This window comes from Melanotaenia boesemani, chromosome 7 (genome assembly GCF_017639745.1).
Source record: "Melanotaenia boesemani isolate fMelBoe1 chromosome 7, fMelBoe1.pri, whole genome shotgun sequence".
Lineage (NCBI taxonomy): Eukaryota > Metazoa > Chordata > Actinopteri > Atheriniformes > Melanotaeniidae > Melanotaenia > Melanotaenia boesemani.
Genome location: NC_055688.1, coordinates 24,664,488 through 24,682,145, shown reverse-complemented (window position 1 = coordinate 24,682,145; position 17,658 = coordinate 24,664,488). Strand labels below are relative to the sequence as shown.

At 37.1% G+C, this 17,658-nt stretch overlaps 1 protein-coding gene across 1 annotated transcript in view; it reads right to left on the bottom strand.

The window, feature by feature from the left end:
- Window positions 1–1,870: 1,870 nt before the first annotated feature.
- Window positions 1,871–17,658, bottom strand: part of LOC121642833 (dedicator of cytokinesis protein 2) — a 104,732-nt gene continuing 88,944 nt past the window's right edge. The window contains exons 35-51 of the mRNA XM_041989813.1: window positions 13,101–13,141; window positions 10,279–10,369; window positions 9,325–9,435; window positions 8,765–8,854; window positions 7,759–7,863; window positions 6,914–7,055; window positions 6,457–6,538; window positions 6,218–6,302; window positions 5,740–5,826; window positions 5,369–5,545; window positions 4,692–4,775; window positions 4,466–4,603; window positions 3,891–4,018; window positions 3,524–3,725; window positions 3,277–3,382; window positions 2,488–2,633; window positions 1,871–2,101 (exon numbers count right to left, since the gene is read on the bottom strand). Coding sequence (XP_041845747.1) covers window positions 2,039–2,101; window positions 2,488–2,633; window positions 3,277–3,382; window positions 3,524–3,725; window positions 3,891–4,018; window positions 4,466–4,603; window positions 4,692–4,775; window positions 5,369–5,545; window positions 5,740–5,826; window positions 6,218–6,302; window positions 6,457–6,538; window positions 6,914–7,055; window positions 7,759–7,863; window positions 8,765–8,854; window positions 9,325–9,435; window positions 10,279–10,369; window positions 13,101–13,141 — 1,878 coding nt within the window. The 3' untranslated portion in view covers window positions 1,871–2,038. The remainder of the gene's footprint in view (window positions 2,102–2,487; window positions 2,634–3,276; window positions 3,383–3,523; window positions 3,726–3,890; window positions 4,019–4,465; window positions 4,604–4,691; window positions 4,776–5,368; window positions 5,546–5,739; window positions 5,827–6,217; window positions 6,303–6,456; window positions 6,539–6,913; window positions 7,056–7,758; window positions 7,864–8,764; window positions 8,855–9,324; window positions 9,436–10,278; window positions 10,370–13,100; window positions 13,142–17,658) is intronic.

The window sequence follows — 17,658 nt, the reverse complement described above, 5'->3', positions numbered from 1 at the left end:
GAAATATGGGGATAGTTATCTGTGAAAATCAAACAGAAATAGCGGCATCCCTCAAAGACTTTTACTGTCTGTCTTCTTTATATTTTCTAAGAGAATTGGATTGCAGTTGTTACATGCTTTTACATGATCTGGTTACATGACCTAGGTTAGGTTTTCAGCATATATTGCCATGGCAATACATCCAGTAAAAATGTACCAACCTTATTTATTTATTCTTTAATTAATATTGATTTGTTTTGGTTAAAATATGATGCTATTACCAACATGGCATGTGGACACTTAATACAAACAAATATGACACATGTAAGCAATTTAATGTGTCTTTAAATACAACATTTTTCATCTTTTTTCCATCTGGGAAACCAAATGTACCTTAAAGGGGAACATTTACTTCAGCATGAATATGATAAATAGAGCCTAAAGTCAAATGTAATGCTGCTTCATTATAAATTTGTTCCAAAATTTTTGATGAATTAGTTGTTTTTTTTCTGTTTTTAAAATATATCTTTCACCTTTCTCCATTGGCAAACTAGGGATTTTATCTCCTTTTGTAAATTTACACTCTTTCTAGAAGAGTCTCAGCAGTAATCGGTTTCTTAATCAGTCGAGCAAATGCTGCACCTTCATTTCCCATGAGAATATATTGAATATCATTTCACTTTGCTTCTAACCAAATCCATCTTTTTAGATAGATGTCTGTGGGGTGAAATCACTAAGAAGTGGGTTAATTAGACATTCCATGTTTCAGACTAGGGAGCTGAAGTGCAGGACTTTGCACGAGTTTTAAAAGGCTATTCTGTAACTTTAAATTGGCTGTGGAGAAACCTGGTGGTCAGTGTGGAACCAGCTAATAGCAGTATTAATAAGAAAGGGGAGCCATGCTTCAACTAATTTAATAATCTGCACTTCTACAGTCCAGGGCTAAGAGAACTATGAGAAATTAAAACCTTGAGAGGGCAAATAAGAGATTCATCCATTTTATGAATAATTAAACTATCTTAAATTTAAATTATATTTTTTGACTTAGTGTCTTTTTTTTGGTAGGTCAGGTAAGGAATTAGTTCCCTGCTTGATGACACGCTGGTTACTAATTTCTGTTCATTACATGCAGCTGTCTGTCACTGAGAGGTGAAACTGCTAACTTTAAGCAAGACAGCAGTGTGTGTCATTGATTTTTTTTTTCTTCTTTTTTTCATCTGCAGGTGAAAAGAGATCTGCTCACTGGCCTCAAAGCGTTTTTTTTTTTTTTTTTTTTTTTTTTCCTCCCTGGCCCACCACAGCTCTTCAGACCTGCTGCATCAACACTGTCCTTGCTGACTGGTTTTATCCTGAGCTGTTTTTCATTATTCACGCTCTCTCTCTCTCTCTCAGGGCAGGGAGCAATTGAACTGGCATGCAGCAACACAAAATACAAATTACACTCTACAGTTTACAGCAGAGGTCAAAACTCTGAAATCAAAGCCATCCAAAGACATCATGCATGTTTTTGCCCAAATATGTCTGAGTTAAAGCAAAAACACTGATACATCTATTAGTGTTTCACTACAGAACCAGGAAGTAAATGGCTCAGCATAGCTTACAATAAAAACCTAATTAACCACTAATTAACAGTTCTGATATAAACCTTCTGAAAAACACAAAATTAGAGTTAATTTTGTCAGCTGACAACACTGACAACAAAATATTTCCTAAACCAACATAAATTCTTATGAACTCTTTTTTTCTTAATTCTTAACAAGGAGCTTTTCAATTAAGTGGATCAGCAGGGTGGTTTGAGTTTGCTCGTTCTTGTAGAAGCAGAACTGATTGAAAAAGCTATCAGGTGGCATTTAGCTTTCCTGTGAATCATTCAAATTACAGAGAAAAAGGGTTATTCAACAAAAATAAACTTTATTGATAGATAAAATCCATCATAATAAAGCAAAAGGGACATGAAGACTGACTAGGTGATGTCAGGGTTTTCATTTCAGGTTTGTTTTTTTTGTTTTTTTTTTTAAAACAAACATGTAAAAGTATGCAAATCAGTAAGAAAAAAAAATCAGAAATGACTGTTATTGTCTTTGCTTGAGTCGCTGGGCTTCACATCCTCTGATCTGGAACTCTGTTTAAGCAAACATAGAAACAATAAATCAGAACAAGAGGACAAAAATGACTTTGTAAGAAATACAAGTAATAAATATAAATAAATTTTAATCTCACATCTTGATGAAGTGGGAAATATTCTAAGACTAGTCATAAATTAAGCTAAGTATATGTATATTTGTATTTTTATAGATGTGGAAAATCTAATATGACTTTGTACAATTAATATAAAGTAATCCATCAGCTAGTGAACTTAATTCAGCATAAAGGTTGGACACATGGTACAGTTCAAAAACATGCAGAAATTAGTCCGAGCATAGAGCTTTGCATGCGCTTTTTGGTGTATTTTGCTCTTGTAATGTCTGTCTATTAGATCTTACTAATCATACAGTCTTGTTAATCTACCTTGGACTTGAAGAGTAGGTTAATGACGCCCTTTGAGCGTCTGTCTGCTGTTCGGTCAGAGGTCCCACAAACTGATATGCTCTTACTGTCCCTCTTGGCTCTGGATGAGTCCACCTCTTCTGTCCCAGCTACTGACAAGGACAGTCCTAAATAAAGGTAGAAGCAGGATTTAAGGTTTGTGTTGCACCTGTTATAAGTTTAAAATAAATGCTCTGCCCACTTCTGCAGCCAGACCTTTGCAGCTGCTCTGCTGATAGAGATCTGCTCTGGCAACAGAGTTGGCAATCTGTGTTTGTTCAGCTGCAGCCAGCGGCGCTAATCAGAGGTAGTGTATTAACACCACCGTCTGTACTGGCTCAGCTTGTCTGATTGTGGCCAGATGCCAGCTAAGCATCAGTGAATTGTAGTTTGATGGACCAAGTGAAGTGTGGCGTTATATAGCTAATTCAGTGATGTAGAAACAAGATGAATCCGCTGCCTATTTATACAAGATTACAGCTTTCATTTGAGAGTGTTATGTTGCTACAGTGCTGCAACACCAGCAGCTTGCCAGGGCCACAGAGGCATTTTTCCATCAAGACATTGCTGTTTTCCAGCTTTGTAGAACAGAAAAACAAAACAAACAAACAAACAAAAAAAACAAAAAAACAATGCTTTATCCCATTTGTCCCAGGTCATGAATTTTTATTTTGACTTTGTGGACCCTTGTTTTGCAGATACAGCTGAATTTCAGTTTGCTGTGCAGCACATGTGGATTCTTGTGTGTGTGTGTGTGTGTGTGTGTGTCACCTGTGATAGTTGGCAGGGATCGGGAGTTGGCATTGGTCAGCAACACATTTCCTTCATTTGGCTCAGACAAGTTGGTGTCACTGCGGAACTCCTGTTTCTTGGACAGCTAGAGGGAGACAGAGATCACAGCAACTCAGCAGCACTTCAGCAGAATCTTTCATCTCTTAGACATTTAAATTTCCCCTCCTCTCTTTTCTTTTATTTTCTTTTCCTGTCCCTGTTCTGCTCCACTATCACTGACTGTTACCCGCTTGCAGTCCAGCGTGCTTGTCCTTTCTCTCTCCTCTGTGATGAAGATCATGCTGCTCCTTTTCTTCTTCTTCTTGCTCTTCCTCAGTCTGACCTCTGCATCACCCACCGTCACCACTCCTTCCTCCACTGTGCTCATACTAACACTGCCACTGGAACGCTGCAGGGACCAGGAGTTTGGAGATTCAGGTGGAAAGTCCCTGAGAATGGACAGGGGCAGAGTGTAAGTAGTAACTTAATGGGGTTAAAAACAAATTTTTATTATCATTGTTGATCTGAAGTGATTTTTAGAAATGAAAACATCTTTATAGATTGAGACACATGGTTTAAAGGTTAAAATAAAAAGGTAGAAACATCTATGCTACTTGTCTGCATGGGACTTCGTTGGCGTTCCACATTCAGATCCCTGCAGAGAGGAAATCGAGATTATGGACTGCCGAAAGGAGCGTAGCATGGAGCGAGGACGAGTGGACTTTCTCTCATCCAGGTCAGGCTGGAGAAACAAAAGGAAATCAGAATAATACATAGATAAAAGAGTACAAAGCCATGGTGGTACTGTATGTACTGAAGTTAAAGTACAGCTTTTATACAGGGGGGGAGAAGCAAAAAACTGTCTTTAAACAGTACATTATCCCTCTAGTCATTGGTATAATTTCTCCCAAAGGGTAGAACCAGTTTAGAAGTTAATAACCATATTTGCCCCCATTCAAAGCATCCAAAGTCTGTTGTGATTGTAGAAAAATTTAAACTCTCTACTCAAGGGATTCTAAGAGTCCTTTGATCAATAGATTGCCCCAGTCAGCTAAGTGGCAACTTAATTACCACAGTAACTCTGTCAAACCTTCCAAATATTTGTGTTACAGACGTAGTTTTTCTTAAGTAAAAAAGCTCTAATTTTTCTACTTTACTTCATTCTCTCATCCATTTCCCCACTACTTACCAACTCTCTCACACCATACTCTTTCTCTACTTTCTTCTTGAGCTGTTTGAAACACTCCTCCATGCGCTCATGGAAAGGACGCAGGTCATCTGTTACTCTCTTCCCGTGGAGGGAGATTCCTCCACCCAGCAATGGGATCTACAAATATAGAAGTTATGGTGTCAACAAAACATGAACGGAATACGATTGTTTGCAGGATGTACGTGTGGTCAGCGATGTTCAGTACCTGCCATGCGATGAGGTCTTTGAGCCGCAGCAGTTTATCTCTGTCCTCTTGGTGCTGCTGAGTGTATTCTTCAGTGAAGAATGCCTGATGTGAAGGAAAGATCCAACACTCGGTTAAAGAACATCAGCTGTAGTGCTCACCTGCTCAGGCAAAAGCAGTATTTGAAAGCTGAACCCTATAATTCTGCACAACTATGACTGAAAGATCATCAGATTTTCTAGAATAAGGAAAAGCAAGTTAAACAAAACATTGGATGAAAATATTACACAGCCAAATTTAATTATGAAAAGGTTCCAACATTTATGCATGATAGAAAGATCTAAAGGGTTCAATATGTTTAAAGTATGACTATCTTACATAAAAGTGACTTTCCCTTGCATACAGTATATTCTTTATCTGCACACTGATAACATCATAGCTGCAGTGTTATATTATTGATGGATATTTAGGTGTGAAGACTATGCAGTTCAATAAATTAAATTAGACTTGGATCATATTCGGAATCTCAGGAGGTGAGCCAGATTTTAGATATTAAAGCCATCACTAGTCTTACAGTGAGACAGTTTCTTTGGCTTTGATTACTTTTTAAGGGCTAAATGTGAGCTGGTGGATCTTCAGTTAAGTGCTTTCTCTTCATCTGCCTAGCCTTGATACTAATGCTGATCCCTGAGAGTTACCTTTTCATACTTGGCAAAGCCGCCCATAACTGCCGGGTCCACAATTCCATTGAGAAGCATGGAGAGGGGGTTGATGGGAAGGCTCCAGTCAGCCTGGTATTGGTTTATCATGGTCAGAATCTTCTCATTGGTGGACTCCATGGTCTCTATGGCATTCTCTAGCGGTGATAAGGTTGTCTAAAGAGGGGGGCAGAGTGGTAGAAGAGAGAAAAGAGGAAAAAATAAAATGAGGGACGTGGCAGAAGCATTGTAAAGAAATGACAGAAGGATTTCCTTTTAAAAAGGATTTAATTAGTGGTGATGGCATGGGACTATACATCTCAACAAACATTCAAATCAAATATGGAGTTAAAATGCGGCCAAAGACTTACGTGTTTCATGTCTGTAGCCTCAAACCAGCGCAGGATCCCGGGCAGCTTGTACACAGTAGTAAAAGTTGTACGTTCAATCCACATGGACTAAAAAAACAGGTGGAACAATGAGAAAAAACCAAAGGTGTTAAGGAAATGTCTGTCATTTGGTAATACTCATAACCCAAAATCATATTTAGCAATGACGACTGAACTTGTGCCAGACGTTATACTTACTGCACATCTCTTTTCATCTAATCAAATCACACACAATCAGCATTAATACCCGAACCTGATGCTTCATCTCAGCTACTCATCTCAAACCTTTTAACATGAGATGATTTTTAATATGTGCATACTTTATAACACACTAAAATCCTAATAGAGGAGCAATTTATTTCAGCATTTCAGCAATGGAAACGAACAGCAGCTTTTAAAACATTTTTATTGTTCATGTGACCATATGTGTGGCTCTTTTCATGGCAGAAAAGCAACTCACAGCAAACTCGTTGTTTGGGTCCACAGGTCCTTTCCTCACAGGTCTGGAATAGTGAAAACGCTGCACATAGTTGGACTTGTAAAAGCTACATTGTGCAAAAAAGAGACAAGCAAAGACAAGTAAATAATACATAATTCAAACAAAGATGATAAAATAAATAATTTATGATAAAGAAAGAACTGCCAGGAAAAAAAAATCATTTATTGAAAAAAGTATATGCTGAATTAAACTGCACAGACTTGATGATCTGGTCGGGGACAGGTTTGTTCTTCAAACGAGGAGGGATCTCCAGGACTGGCTGCACTGTGAAACACTGGATATCTGGTTCAGATTGCTTAAGAACCTACACTATATATGACAGATAGCACTTCACTATGGATGTGTCAACACGTACAAACAGATACTTAAGACGTGTGTCCGACTTGTAGCACTGGAGTCTGCGATACGAGGATACAACAAAACCAACATGAAATTCTTTGTGGAATCAGACTAGAAGTGACACAATGAAAGGATTCAAAACACCTGCACCTGATATCTGGATAAGATTTATTGTGTTTGCCATTCAGTCTCCTCTATTGATCCAAATACTTAAAAATACCAAAAGTATACTAAAAGGTAATAAATCTTTCTTTATGACCGTATGTGTCATTTGCATATTTATAAGTATGTTTTAATGTTCTGTTGCCTGAAGGATACACTGATGTGGAGAGTTCATGATGTCATCTCCTGGCATTGTGGTCATGTTGAGACGCACAGCGCTGGGAAACTGGCTCATCAGTTGGTTCTGGAAGTCCTCTCTGCGTTCATACTCTTTACCCCGGTGGATAAACACCTTGTTCTGAAGCCAGGAGAAGTTGAATGGTGTTAAAAATAAATTCCAAAACAACTTCCTGTAGATAATCATGACATTGTCGTATTCCTTAAATTAACACATATAATGACTCAGGAGCAATAATCATCTTTGATATTCCAATATCGTCCTTAACCCATAAAGGCCCGACCCATGAAAAAATGGTAAGAAAAGTCCATTTTTTTAAAATATGAGGTCTTTATTTAGCCCTTTAACAAAATGTAACAAAAATTACATTTATTTGGGGGGGGGGGGGGGTATCTATCTTTTATTGCCATGTGATAATTTAAAAATATTATAATGTGGTTTTCTGCTTCTGGGTATCTATTAGGGGACAGAAGACAAGTATCAGATTGTGTTCAACAGGATTTTAAGCAAAGTTTATACCATAAATTGAAACAAAATGTCTCAGAAACTGTATGTGACAAATATGTCACGTCGGGCTCTTATGGGTTAATGACTAATCCTGTTAACTACCTTAAAGGTAAATTTAAAAATGTGTCCAGAACCCTTTTTTATTTGAACACAGAATGAAGTCAGCATTACTTCTTTAAACTGTCTGGATTTCAAAGTGATAATATTTTTTATGATAGTAATTATAACCCACTTTATTTTTATGAAACACAGAGTAATTGCATCATTGCAACACTTTTCATTTGTATTCTCACAAGACACAGACATAAATACAAACCCTGAGGAACGGAGGATAGCCTTGTCCATAGAAGCCCACAGCAAAGTAGTCCGGCTTGGGCCTCAAAATCTTCATAATATTCTCATAGAACCTGGCTTGTTTTTCCTGCAGAAAGAGGTGACATGAGAAACCAAGGATGGGTTCAGGGGAGAGTTTTAGATGTGCACTGTGTGCAGTCAGGGTAGTTTAATCAGCTCATGCCAATGACAAAGCTATCCTCAGCAGAATGCTGGGCTTGTGAGGGTGATAGAGGAAGAAAAAAAATAAATAAAAAAAATAGGTGTACGCTATCCAAGGGCAATGTCTGTCATTTATATAACCACATCAATTAGATGAGAGAGACTACTGCAGTCAAATAAAGAGAGAGTGGAATTTCAAGATTGTTTAGAAAGGTGTGAATGTCTTTGGGAAGAGGAAAATTGTATTAAAGGAGAGGGGACAAAAGAGTAGTAAGTGTTACTGTGGTGTCACTACATGGTCTAAAAGAAGCAGGTAGATTAGGGTTACAGTCAGAGTGGTCTAAAGAAGATGAAGACTGGCTATGAAATATCATGCTCATGGGGAAAGATGGTAATTATAAAAGACTGGAACAAAGTGAAGCATTAAACATGGATGAATGGGCGTGCTGAATTATGTACATTTTGAGAGTACAGATGATTAATGGAAAAGGTGCATATTTGCTGTAATAAGTGCAGGTTCTTAAGTTCAGAATGGCAAAATGTAAAACTTTAATGAGGAAAGCTGAAGCTGGAAAGTCAAAGGCAAAACCAAAATATCTCATTTTTAATGTTTAATTTAAGGATATTTGTCAAGTTTTAAATTAATCAAAAATTCAACATTAAACAGCAGAAAAACTGCTGTTATCTTAAACCTGTCTTTCTTTCAAATGATTCAAGAACATCTAAAATACTGATAAACAAAAGAGAATGAAGATGACTGGGGAAATGAGAAACAGCAAAACAGGTGATCGTGTTTGTTGGGCAGAAAGTATGAACTGATGTATTACCAATCTCTTGCTGAGTAACTCATAGTCAAAGATTTCGTTTTCATACTGCTCTGCTAGTTCCTTGCACAGAGTGATGGCCTCTTCCCACATCTAAAACACACACACAAACACACACAGAAAAGAAACAGAAGTGTCCTTTAATACGCCATCTGCTAATAAATCACTGGCAGCTGTTGTGGTGGGATTTCATCTTGTGAAAATCTGTTTCCAGGTGTCTGCAGAGTGGTGGAAAGTCTCCATTCCCGCCTCAGTGACCATGAAGCCGTCATAGAGAATACACAATGACTATGACACCAACATACACACAGACAATGACTGGAATATTATCTCATTGTTAATAGAGGATGAAAGTGCAGTGTGGAGAAATATGGCTTTTCCCAAAGTAATTCATTAACAGCAACAAAGCTCACTTCAACTATTCTGCTAAAAAAAAACTTGTAAAGGCCATCATCAATTTACACATGTGGTTCTGAGGCATTCATTACTACAAACAAAAAATTACTCTTTGTAGGTATTGTAAAGAGGCAAAGAACAAATTTACTCATTACAAACATACAGACCTTTCCCTTGTCAAAGTAGTCAATGATGGTGTCATAGAGGGTTTCTTTGAGTTGTCGTTGTGTTTGGGAGCCGTGGAACTCAAATTGAGGGCTGCACATGTCATCTGACCACTGAGATCGAGGTAGAAATAAAGACAGAGATACAAAAAGGAAGGCAAAATGGACAAATGTTTGTGAGGGTGTACAGAATTACTGCTGGAACAAAAGTAAACCTGTGTAGTGAAGACAACTCGTAGAAGAGCTTAATGCTTTGTTTCTTTCTTACAATATATCAATAATAGAACCAAGCCGGACATATGCAAAAGCTGCGGCACCAGTCTCATTCATTATTTAAATCAGACCATAGTTCATCTTCTAACACATTAATCACAAAGAAATTCATTTGGAAATCAAACAAAACAAAACATAATGATTTCAGTCTAATCTGCTTAACACAGTGAGCAAGAAGATCAGAGCATGTTGTGTGTTACAGCTTGCTCTTTCCAGGAATGTCAATGACATCGCTGACATTGCAGACAAATGGAGCTTGTAAAGAAGGTTGTAGTTTGGCTGCTTTGATGTAATTATACTACACAGAAAGAGGAGAAAAAGAGCAGGAGAATTCCTTCTGTCCCACAGTATTTCTTGGTGAGCCTGCAAGCATCCAGTAAAAGAGACGAGGAAACAAAAGAGGTCATATTCTGTCACATGCATGCACACCCTATCACACACATACTAACTGTGCATGTGCACTGCATCAATCACCATAGTGATATAGCTGCAGTGGCCGATGCAATGCCATAAACTAACCTCAGGGCTTCATCATTTGGAGGCCAGCGACGTAGCAACCATTTATCAGCTCATAAAAAACTGTCTCATTTGTTACAGGCTAGCAAGTGATTAGGCAGAGCCACTCGAGTCCAGCTTTAAACAACCCAACCTCTTAATGCATGTGTTTGTGTGTGTATTCCTTGCCTTTAGCAGACGAGAGTGGAGCAGCAAGGTGTAGGCTGCCTCTGTGTAGTTTTCACCCTCCAGATGAAGGTCTCTCAGCTTGTACAAGTACCTGTACACATGTACGAGCAAAAAGACATGTAACGTCTAATGACTTTATAAGCAGCTTCAGCATCACTCCACAAGATGCCAGTGTTGGGCAACGTGAAGGCCTGCAAGTAAAACATTAATGCACAGTGTGTCTGTATGCATCTCTCTTTTGCACGCATGCACACAAATATGCACACACTCCCTGAAATATGCATACTGCACAAGGTCATTCAAGGGTGCACACAAGAACAAACACTCGCGCTCAATTGAGGCTGCTGTATGTCTTTTAAAGGTCTGACAGGTGTTTGCAGCCCAATAATGTTTTATAAGCCTGTCAAAGATCCACATGCGGACAGTAATGTTCAGCAACAATAACGTTTCAGATAGGCAGGTTTAAAGCCAGAACCGGGGGGGGGGGGGGGGGGGGGGGGACTGTTTGTAATGTGATAAAAAAAAAAGAAATATTGGACAGCTTTTTCTAGAACAAGGCCCCCAAGACTGATCTTATTTGTGTCATTAAAATCTCACATTTCAGCTCAACAAGATATAAATTTTGTGAAAAGATTGATTTGGAGTGAAGTAGCTGGAATCTGGGAGATTTTTTGTCAAATCCACAATGAAATAAAAGCAGTTTAATTCCAGATGAATATGAGGTGTGCACCTTGCTGTCTTGGTCCATGGTGTGCATGTCATCTGACCATGAATCATGACTGAGGTATGATTAAATGACTGAAGTAAATCAGTTTTTAAGGAATATTGATGACTCCTAATACATTGTTTTTCAATGAATCTGGACTTCCAATGCTTTAACAATATTTTCTTTAGATGTTAAAAATTATTTTCTTTTTTATTTCTTTAGAAATACTATATTTTCAGTGTTACAGCAATATTTTATCATCTAATCAAGATGTATTTATATCAAGTCACAACCTGATAAAAATCTTTAATTATTTAAAATAAAAACAGGGGAATACAAATTAGTTTTTATTAATTTATTTTCCATTCCGCTTAGTTCAATTCAGGGTAGGATGGACATTGGAGTCTATCCCAGCAATTAGCAAACGTTAGGTAGGGTATAGCAGGGCCAAGTTATCAACCACTTACGCTAACATTCACTCCTAGGGAGAGTTTAGAGTGACCAATTAACCTAACCTGCTTATATTTGGTCAGTGGGAGGAAGCTGGAGTACTTGTGCAAACTCTACACAGAAAGACCACTGTTTGAACCTCCCCCCACTCGAACCAGCAACCTTCTTGCTGTGAGACCACAGTGCTAACTACCACACCACCATGCAGCTTGGGGAACACATTTAATCATTCGCTTAAGCGAATCAGACTCTTCATTTACAAATACTATACAAACAAAATCCCATTTAAATGGCTAAATAAAAAACGGGAATACAAACACAATACTAAATAAGCATGCTATATGAATACTAAAATAAACTACACATGGTGGTATGTCAGTGGGCCACGGCAGACAAAATGAGTTGCAGATTGTGTAGCGCATTGTATACAAGCAACAGGCTATTACTGGTGCCCCAGCAGATGTTTAGCGATACTCATGGTGTTTTATAAGTAAACCCATGCAGGTTGAGCACTTTCTGTGCATGCGACAGAAACGAAGGAATAAAACAAATGAAAGCAGGAGAAAAATGGGAAGAACAGTGTCCTTGTGCACCAGCTTAATCTTTGTCTGTGACTGCTTTTCCTTTTGATCTTTTTGTAGTTCCAGTCTTCTGTCTGGTGAACATATGTCATCATACAGCCAGAGGCTGGACTTTGTTGATAGAGCCCAGACTACACAGCAGAAAACAAGTGGCTTGTTGATGCGTATAAATAAGCAGTACAAGGTGATGTTGTACAGGATGGAGGCACTCACATCTACAATTCATTAGTCTGACTGCTAATTCATTCATTCAGTTGGAGGCAGTTTTTAACTCCCTCGTATTTGACAGGTAGCAAAGAATAATTCTATAGTCCTATTAAGATACAACCTTGTTAGATACAAGAGCTCAAAATGCTATTGAAACAGGATGTAATGATTTTCTAAAAATAACGTTAAACTCTACATTCAACCTAAAAGTACAAAAACTACATATAAAATGTTAAAACTAATCAATCGTATTATTGCTAATTTGATATTTGTTATACTTGCGTGAATGTGCAAGTAAAACATTTTTAAAAAGTACACTGTGCTCTTTTTAAGTGTTTGGTATGTTGCTTCAAAACATGTGCATCCTCATAACATAGTTATGAGTTTGATTTTCTTGTTTATATGATTATATTCTGAATTATAATACATATTTGTAATACTGAGATTATTTGTTGGGTTTATTTGCTTTAAATTAACCCGAACTAGTTAGCCAAATATTACTGTATGAGTCCCCATACACACTAATACATAATATGTGTAAGAGCTGCAGCTTATTGTAAAGCATGGGACCTGGCTGTACTTTCTGTACTTTCTCGTCCCTGGTCTCTGTTTCTCTCTCTCTCATGAACGGCCTGTCTCTTCACCTCTCCCTCCCTCTTGCTCATCATGTCTTTCTCTGTTCCCTCTGCAGTCAGACCACCGTCTGATCCTGTGGATTTTAACATTAATTCAGTAGAACTCATATAATCCCTTGTCAGATTATGTAGCTATTGACACACAAGTACACACAGAGACATGTATATTCATGAACTTACATACAAGACAGACATGGACCATGAAGATATTTCATGTCAAATTTAGCATACTAGGGCTTTTACCTGATATACATTCCTTCACGATTGATGTCCTTGTAAAAGTTCTGCAAGAACAAAACGAAAGGTTGGGTTAGTATAATTTGTATTTGTGTGTGTATGTGTGTATTTGTCAATGTACGTGTGACACATAGATGCATAATATCACTTTTAGGAGAAGCAGCAACTGTATCTGGTAAGTTTGTATTTGGCATTTTGTGAATGAGTGTTTGCCTCAGTGGCGCCTTACTGTATGTGTGCTGTACTTTACACTTCTGGTGGCCTGTGTGTGTATCTGTGGGAGTATGCATTTGTGTTTTCCCATTTTAATGAAGTTTAATGACATCTACAAAGAACAGAGGAGTAGAAGAACTACTGTAATCCCAGCTCTCATTACCAGCAAAACACCAGCTCGTGAGAAAAAAAATAAATAAAAAGTCCAGTCACACCCTTTGCATAATAATATAACCTTGATTTTTTTTCAAATGTGTCCCTGATTGCACTGATACTATTCTGTGAACCTATTGCATGCTGTAGATAGTTCATCATGAGGGTCTAATGTTTATATTTTGCAGCAGTCAACACATTTTCTAAACATCCAACATGTTTTTCAAGCAGAAACAAGAAAATTTATTGACAAAACACATCAAGTCTAGACATTTGTTTTCACAGTAAATTATTTATGGCAATGTGTGGGAATATTTGGACACTGACATAATTTTCCTTATTTCATCCTTTCAGCAAAAGAAGGTCCAGTTATATGATGAATGTGGAGTTTACAACCTGATGAAACATAAACACTTTAAATGTCAAATCTGATATGAAACACATAAAAAAAATACTTTTGAATTTTGAAGACACACTAAAAATGATATTTTTTTCAAATACTAATGACAAGGTCAGTCACTTAAAATAATAACCAAATCTGTCACAGAAATAAGAGGAACTTTAAGAGCAGCTGATAAACTTTTAGTCTTTTCTGATAAAACAACAACAACAAGCAAAGAGCTTAGTACAGTCTACCTTAAATGTGAGACTTAACAGGAAAAAAATAAAGGTTTTGACACAAATTTGATCTTTCTATGTTTTTGGTACAAAAATTAAAAAAAGCCAGATCAGACTTTATCAAAGACAAGCTAATTTTTTTAAGTGGTCAAACGCCAGCACCATATGATTCTGAAGCAACCTCAGTTGCCTCCTGATGCTCCCAATGTCAAATATGTTACAAGTATTTGTTCCCCTAAACCTTTGCTCCCTCTTCATTTTTTCCTTTGTTGCTTTTTTAGGACTTTTTGGGCACTAGTGGCCTTTATTTTAACAGTAGGTAGACAGGAAAGATGAGAGAGTGGGGAATGAGCTGCAGCAAAGGGCCGCAGACTGGGATTCAAAATTTATTTTGCTCTTTAGCAGTGCCATGACATCTATTATGCAGCATTATGAATGAGTGTCACTGAGTTATTTATATGTTTACAGCAATCAGGTTGATTACTTTACAAAAAAATTATTGCTAGTACAAGCAGGGAAATTCTTCACCAAGGGATATAATTTTAAAAAAAGGGCCTTGGTAAACACATTACTTACTAATTTAAGCTAATTAAATAAGTAAATGAACTTTAAAAATGCACTGTGATTCAGCGTAATAATGTTAATATCCAATATAATGATTGTGTGAAAGCTGTCAAGTCACCCTGACTTTTGCTGCTCAACAGTATTTTCCACATATAAATGCTTTTATAATAAAGACTGTTGATGTTTTTAAAAAGAGGCTCAAGACCTGCCTTCTTAGCTGAGCTTTTAACTGAATCTTTATTGTAGTTATTTATTTGTTCTTAATTTTTTTTTATTTTTTTTTATTTATGTAGTTACTTTAGCAGTTTATTTGTTTTGTCATATTTTAGTACATTATTTTTTATGTTGTTTATAGGTTTATTTGATCTTTGTTTTAACTTTTTAACATGTAAACTCTAATGTTTTCTCTTGATGGGGACTCACCACACTGGGGGCTCTCCCTGCTGGTTCTGCAGGGTTGCTGTTGCAGTGTTTGTCTTGTCTGGACGGCTGGGGTCCTGCACTGCAGCCCCATGGCTGTGGTGGGGACCCTGGCCTAATGTGATCTGGGGGGTTCCTGTGATGGCGCTCGCTGTGGTCTAACTATTGTTTTTTCCACAGCAGCATTAAGCCAGATGCTTATTTATCTATTTTTATTTATTTATTTATTTATTTTAACCTACATTTAATTAAGACACAAAAAGGGGGTTAGAGCTCATGTTTGGGTAGAATAGAGAGGGAGGGAGAAGTGGGGGAAATTTGGGGTGTGTACTTGCATTCTTATGTGTGTGTGTGTGTGTGTGTGTGTGTGTGTGTGTGTGTGTGTGTGTGTGTGTGTGTGTGTGTGTGTGTAAGCAGTTGTGACTGTATGAAAGAAAACTAGATCATTTTGAAATTGCTCTGTTATACTTTATTGTCTAAATGCTATTGTTTAAATTTTATTATGCATATATTGTTTTTATAATGTAAAGCTCTTTATGTTGCATTTTGGCATGAAAAGTGCTTTATAAATAAAATTTTATTTAATTTGATTTGATGAAACATATCTGTCAAAATGTTCTGACATGCTTATTGTCCGTGAAAATCCTCATTCTTAGTTAGTTTGCTTTTGTTTCATCAGTAGCCTCATTTTGTGCATCAACAGTGGTTAAAGTGAGCCTCAGCTCTGAAATACAGTTTTTATGAACAGATTAATCTAAAATCCACTGTTACCAGAATCTGTTCATGATTTCAAGCAAGATGACTTACAGCATACTGTGAAAGCTATGCAGGAGTTCCCGTAAGCTGAGAAGTAGAGTATTCTAAGCATTTCCTTTCACTGAAGGCACATTAAAGGCTTAAATATCCATAAATTAGAAATAAACATGAATGTTGAAAAAGCCATGCAAAGCATCCCAAATTATAGAGTTTGGTTATGGCCTTAAAGGGATTAGCAACAAAGCATCCCAACTAAACAATTTATTTATGGTTATGCTAAAATCTCAGTTAAATTTGAGTCAATTAAAAAATGCTTTCTGCTTGTTAAAATATTAGAACTCTTAAACTCTACCTGCAATTGTAATGAAAATACCCTCAAATTAAATCTAAGAACTCTTACATATTAAAAGACTATAATCAGAAAAAGTACATGGTGTATGTGTGTATTTCTGATGATAAACATAAAATGAGCTCATAATGCTGCTGATCACCATAAACTTAGCTGAGCATTTCCTTTCAGCAAAGTACTACTACTGTGCTACTGATCTTTCATGTAAGCTTCTTTTTACTTTATCTGCACAAATAAGCAAAAAAAAAAAAATCTAGATACACCAAATTTTAATCTTCCACCACTAATTTTCGAATATTGTAGAGGTGCAGGGTTTATCTGGGTGGAACCTAAATATTTGGGGGAGTGGTAACCTTGTGGTTACAGAGGGGGTCACTGGTGTGCCAACCAAGGTTGGAGCACATTTCCAACAATCACTTATAATACTTTTCTGCAAATATTAGTAAATATGAGTAAAGTCTGACTGTACGATTTTAATTTTGCTGAATTTTCAAAGTGAATCTCCAAATTCCTCTGAGAGATCAAAATGAGGTCACCTGACTGCAATTAACACAATAATCTGATATTCAGTTAGAAGTATTTTCTAACTTGAGTCCATATTTATACACTTGATTCAGTTATAAAGTCTGTATTTGCATTTTTTACTTTTGGTTGACAGCACAGCTTTTTTATTCACAAAGTCCATTATAACTTTATTGTTATTATCATTTGATGTTTCTGCAGCAGTTTCTTAGAAGCAGCAGTAAGTCAGGTTGGTAAAGGAAAGTACATGGAACATAACACTGTTCATTTTATAAACATGGCAGGTCTTTATAATAAAAAAAATGTGGTCTGAGTAATGTGGGGCCTGTGCCCCTGTAGAGTACTATGTCTAGCAACGCCCTTGTGTACCACCCCAAAAACAATAACAAATCCATCCTGGCCACCCTAGTGAATGTTTTCTGGCTCCGCCACTGAGTGATTGTATGCCTACAAGTGTGTTACTCTTCAGTGAAGTTCGCCTGGGGGGTATACATATTAAAGCACACTAGTGCTTGGTAGTCTGCAGAAAGGATTTTTCAGCCTAGCCAAGTAAATGAAACAGAATTGTTAATGAACAGTTGCCACAGGTTACAAGTTACAGACTTGTGCTACGTACCAGCAATCTTCTTCTGAGATGGAAAAAGCATAGCAGGACCATTCAGCATTACATAACCCCTCTAAATATTTGCATCTTAGAAAGGTTGTAAAAGATCAATTAAAAATCAAAGGAAAAAGGGCTATTTGAAAACATGATTTTGTCTGCTATGAAAATGATTGCACTTTGTGATGAGATCCACCACAAACCCTGAGACTATCATGAGGAAGAGTCTGATTAGGAGATCACATAAAAGAAAGGATGTGAAACAGACAGAAGCTGATGCAACCCACTGTAAACGGTCAAAGACCAGAGATGGAGATACACCTTTAGATCAATCAGCACACAAATTAAATGTGGAAAAGAACAGAGAG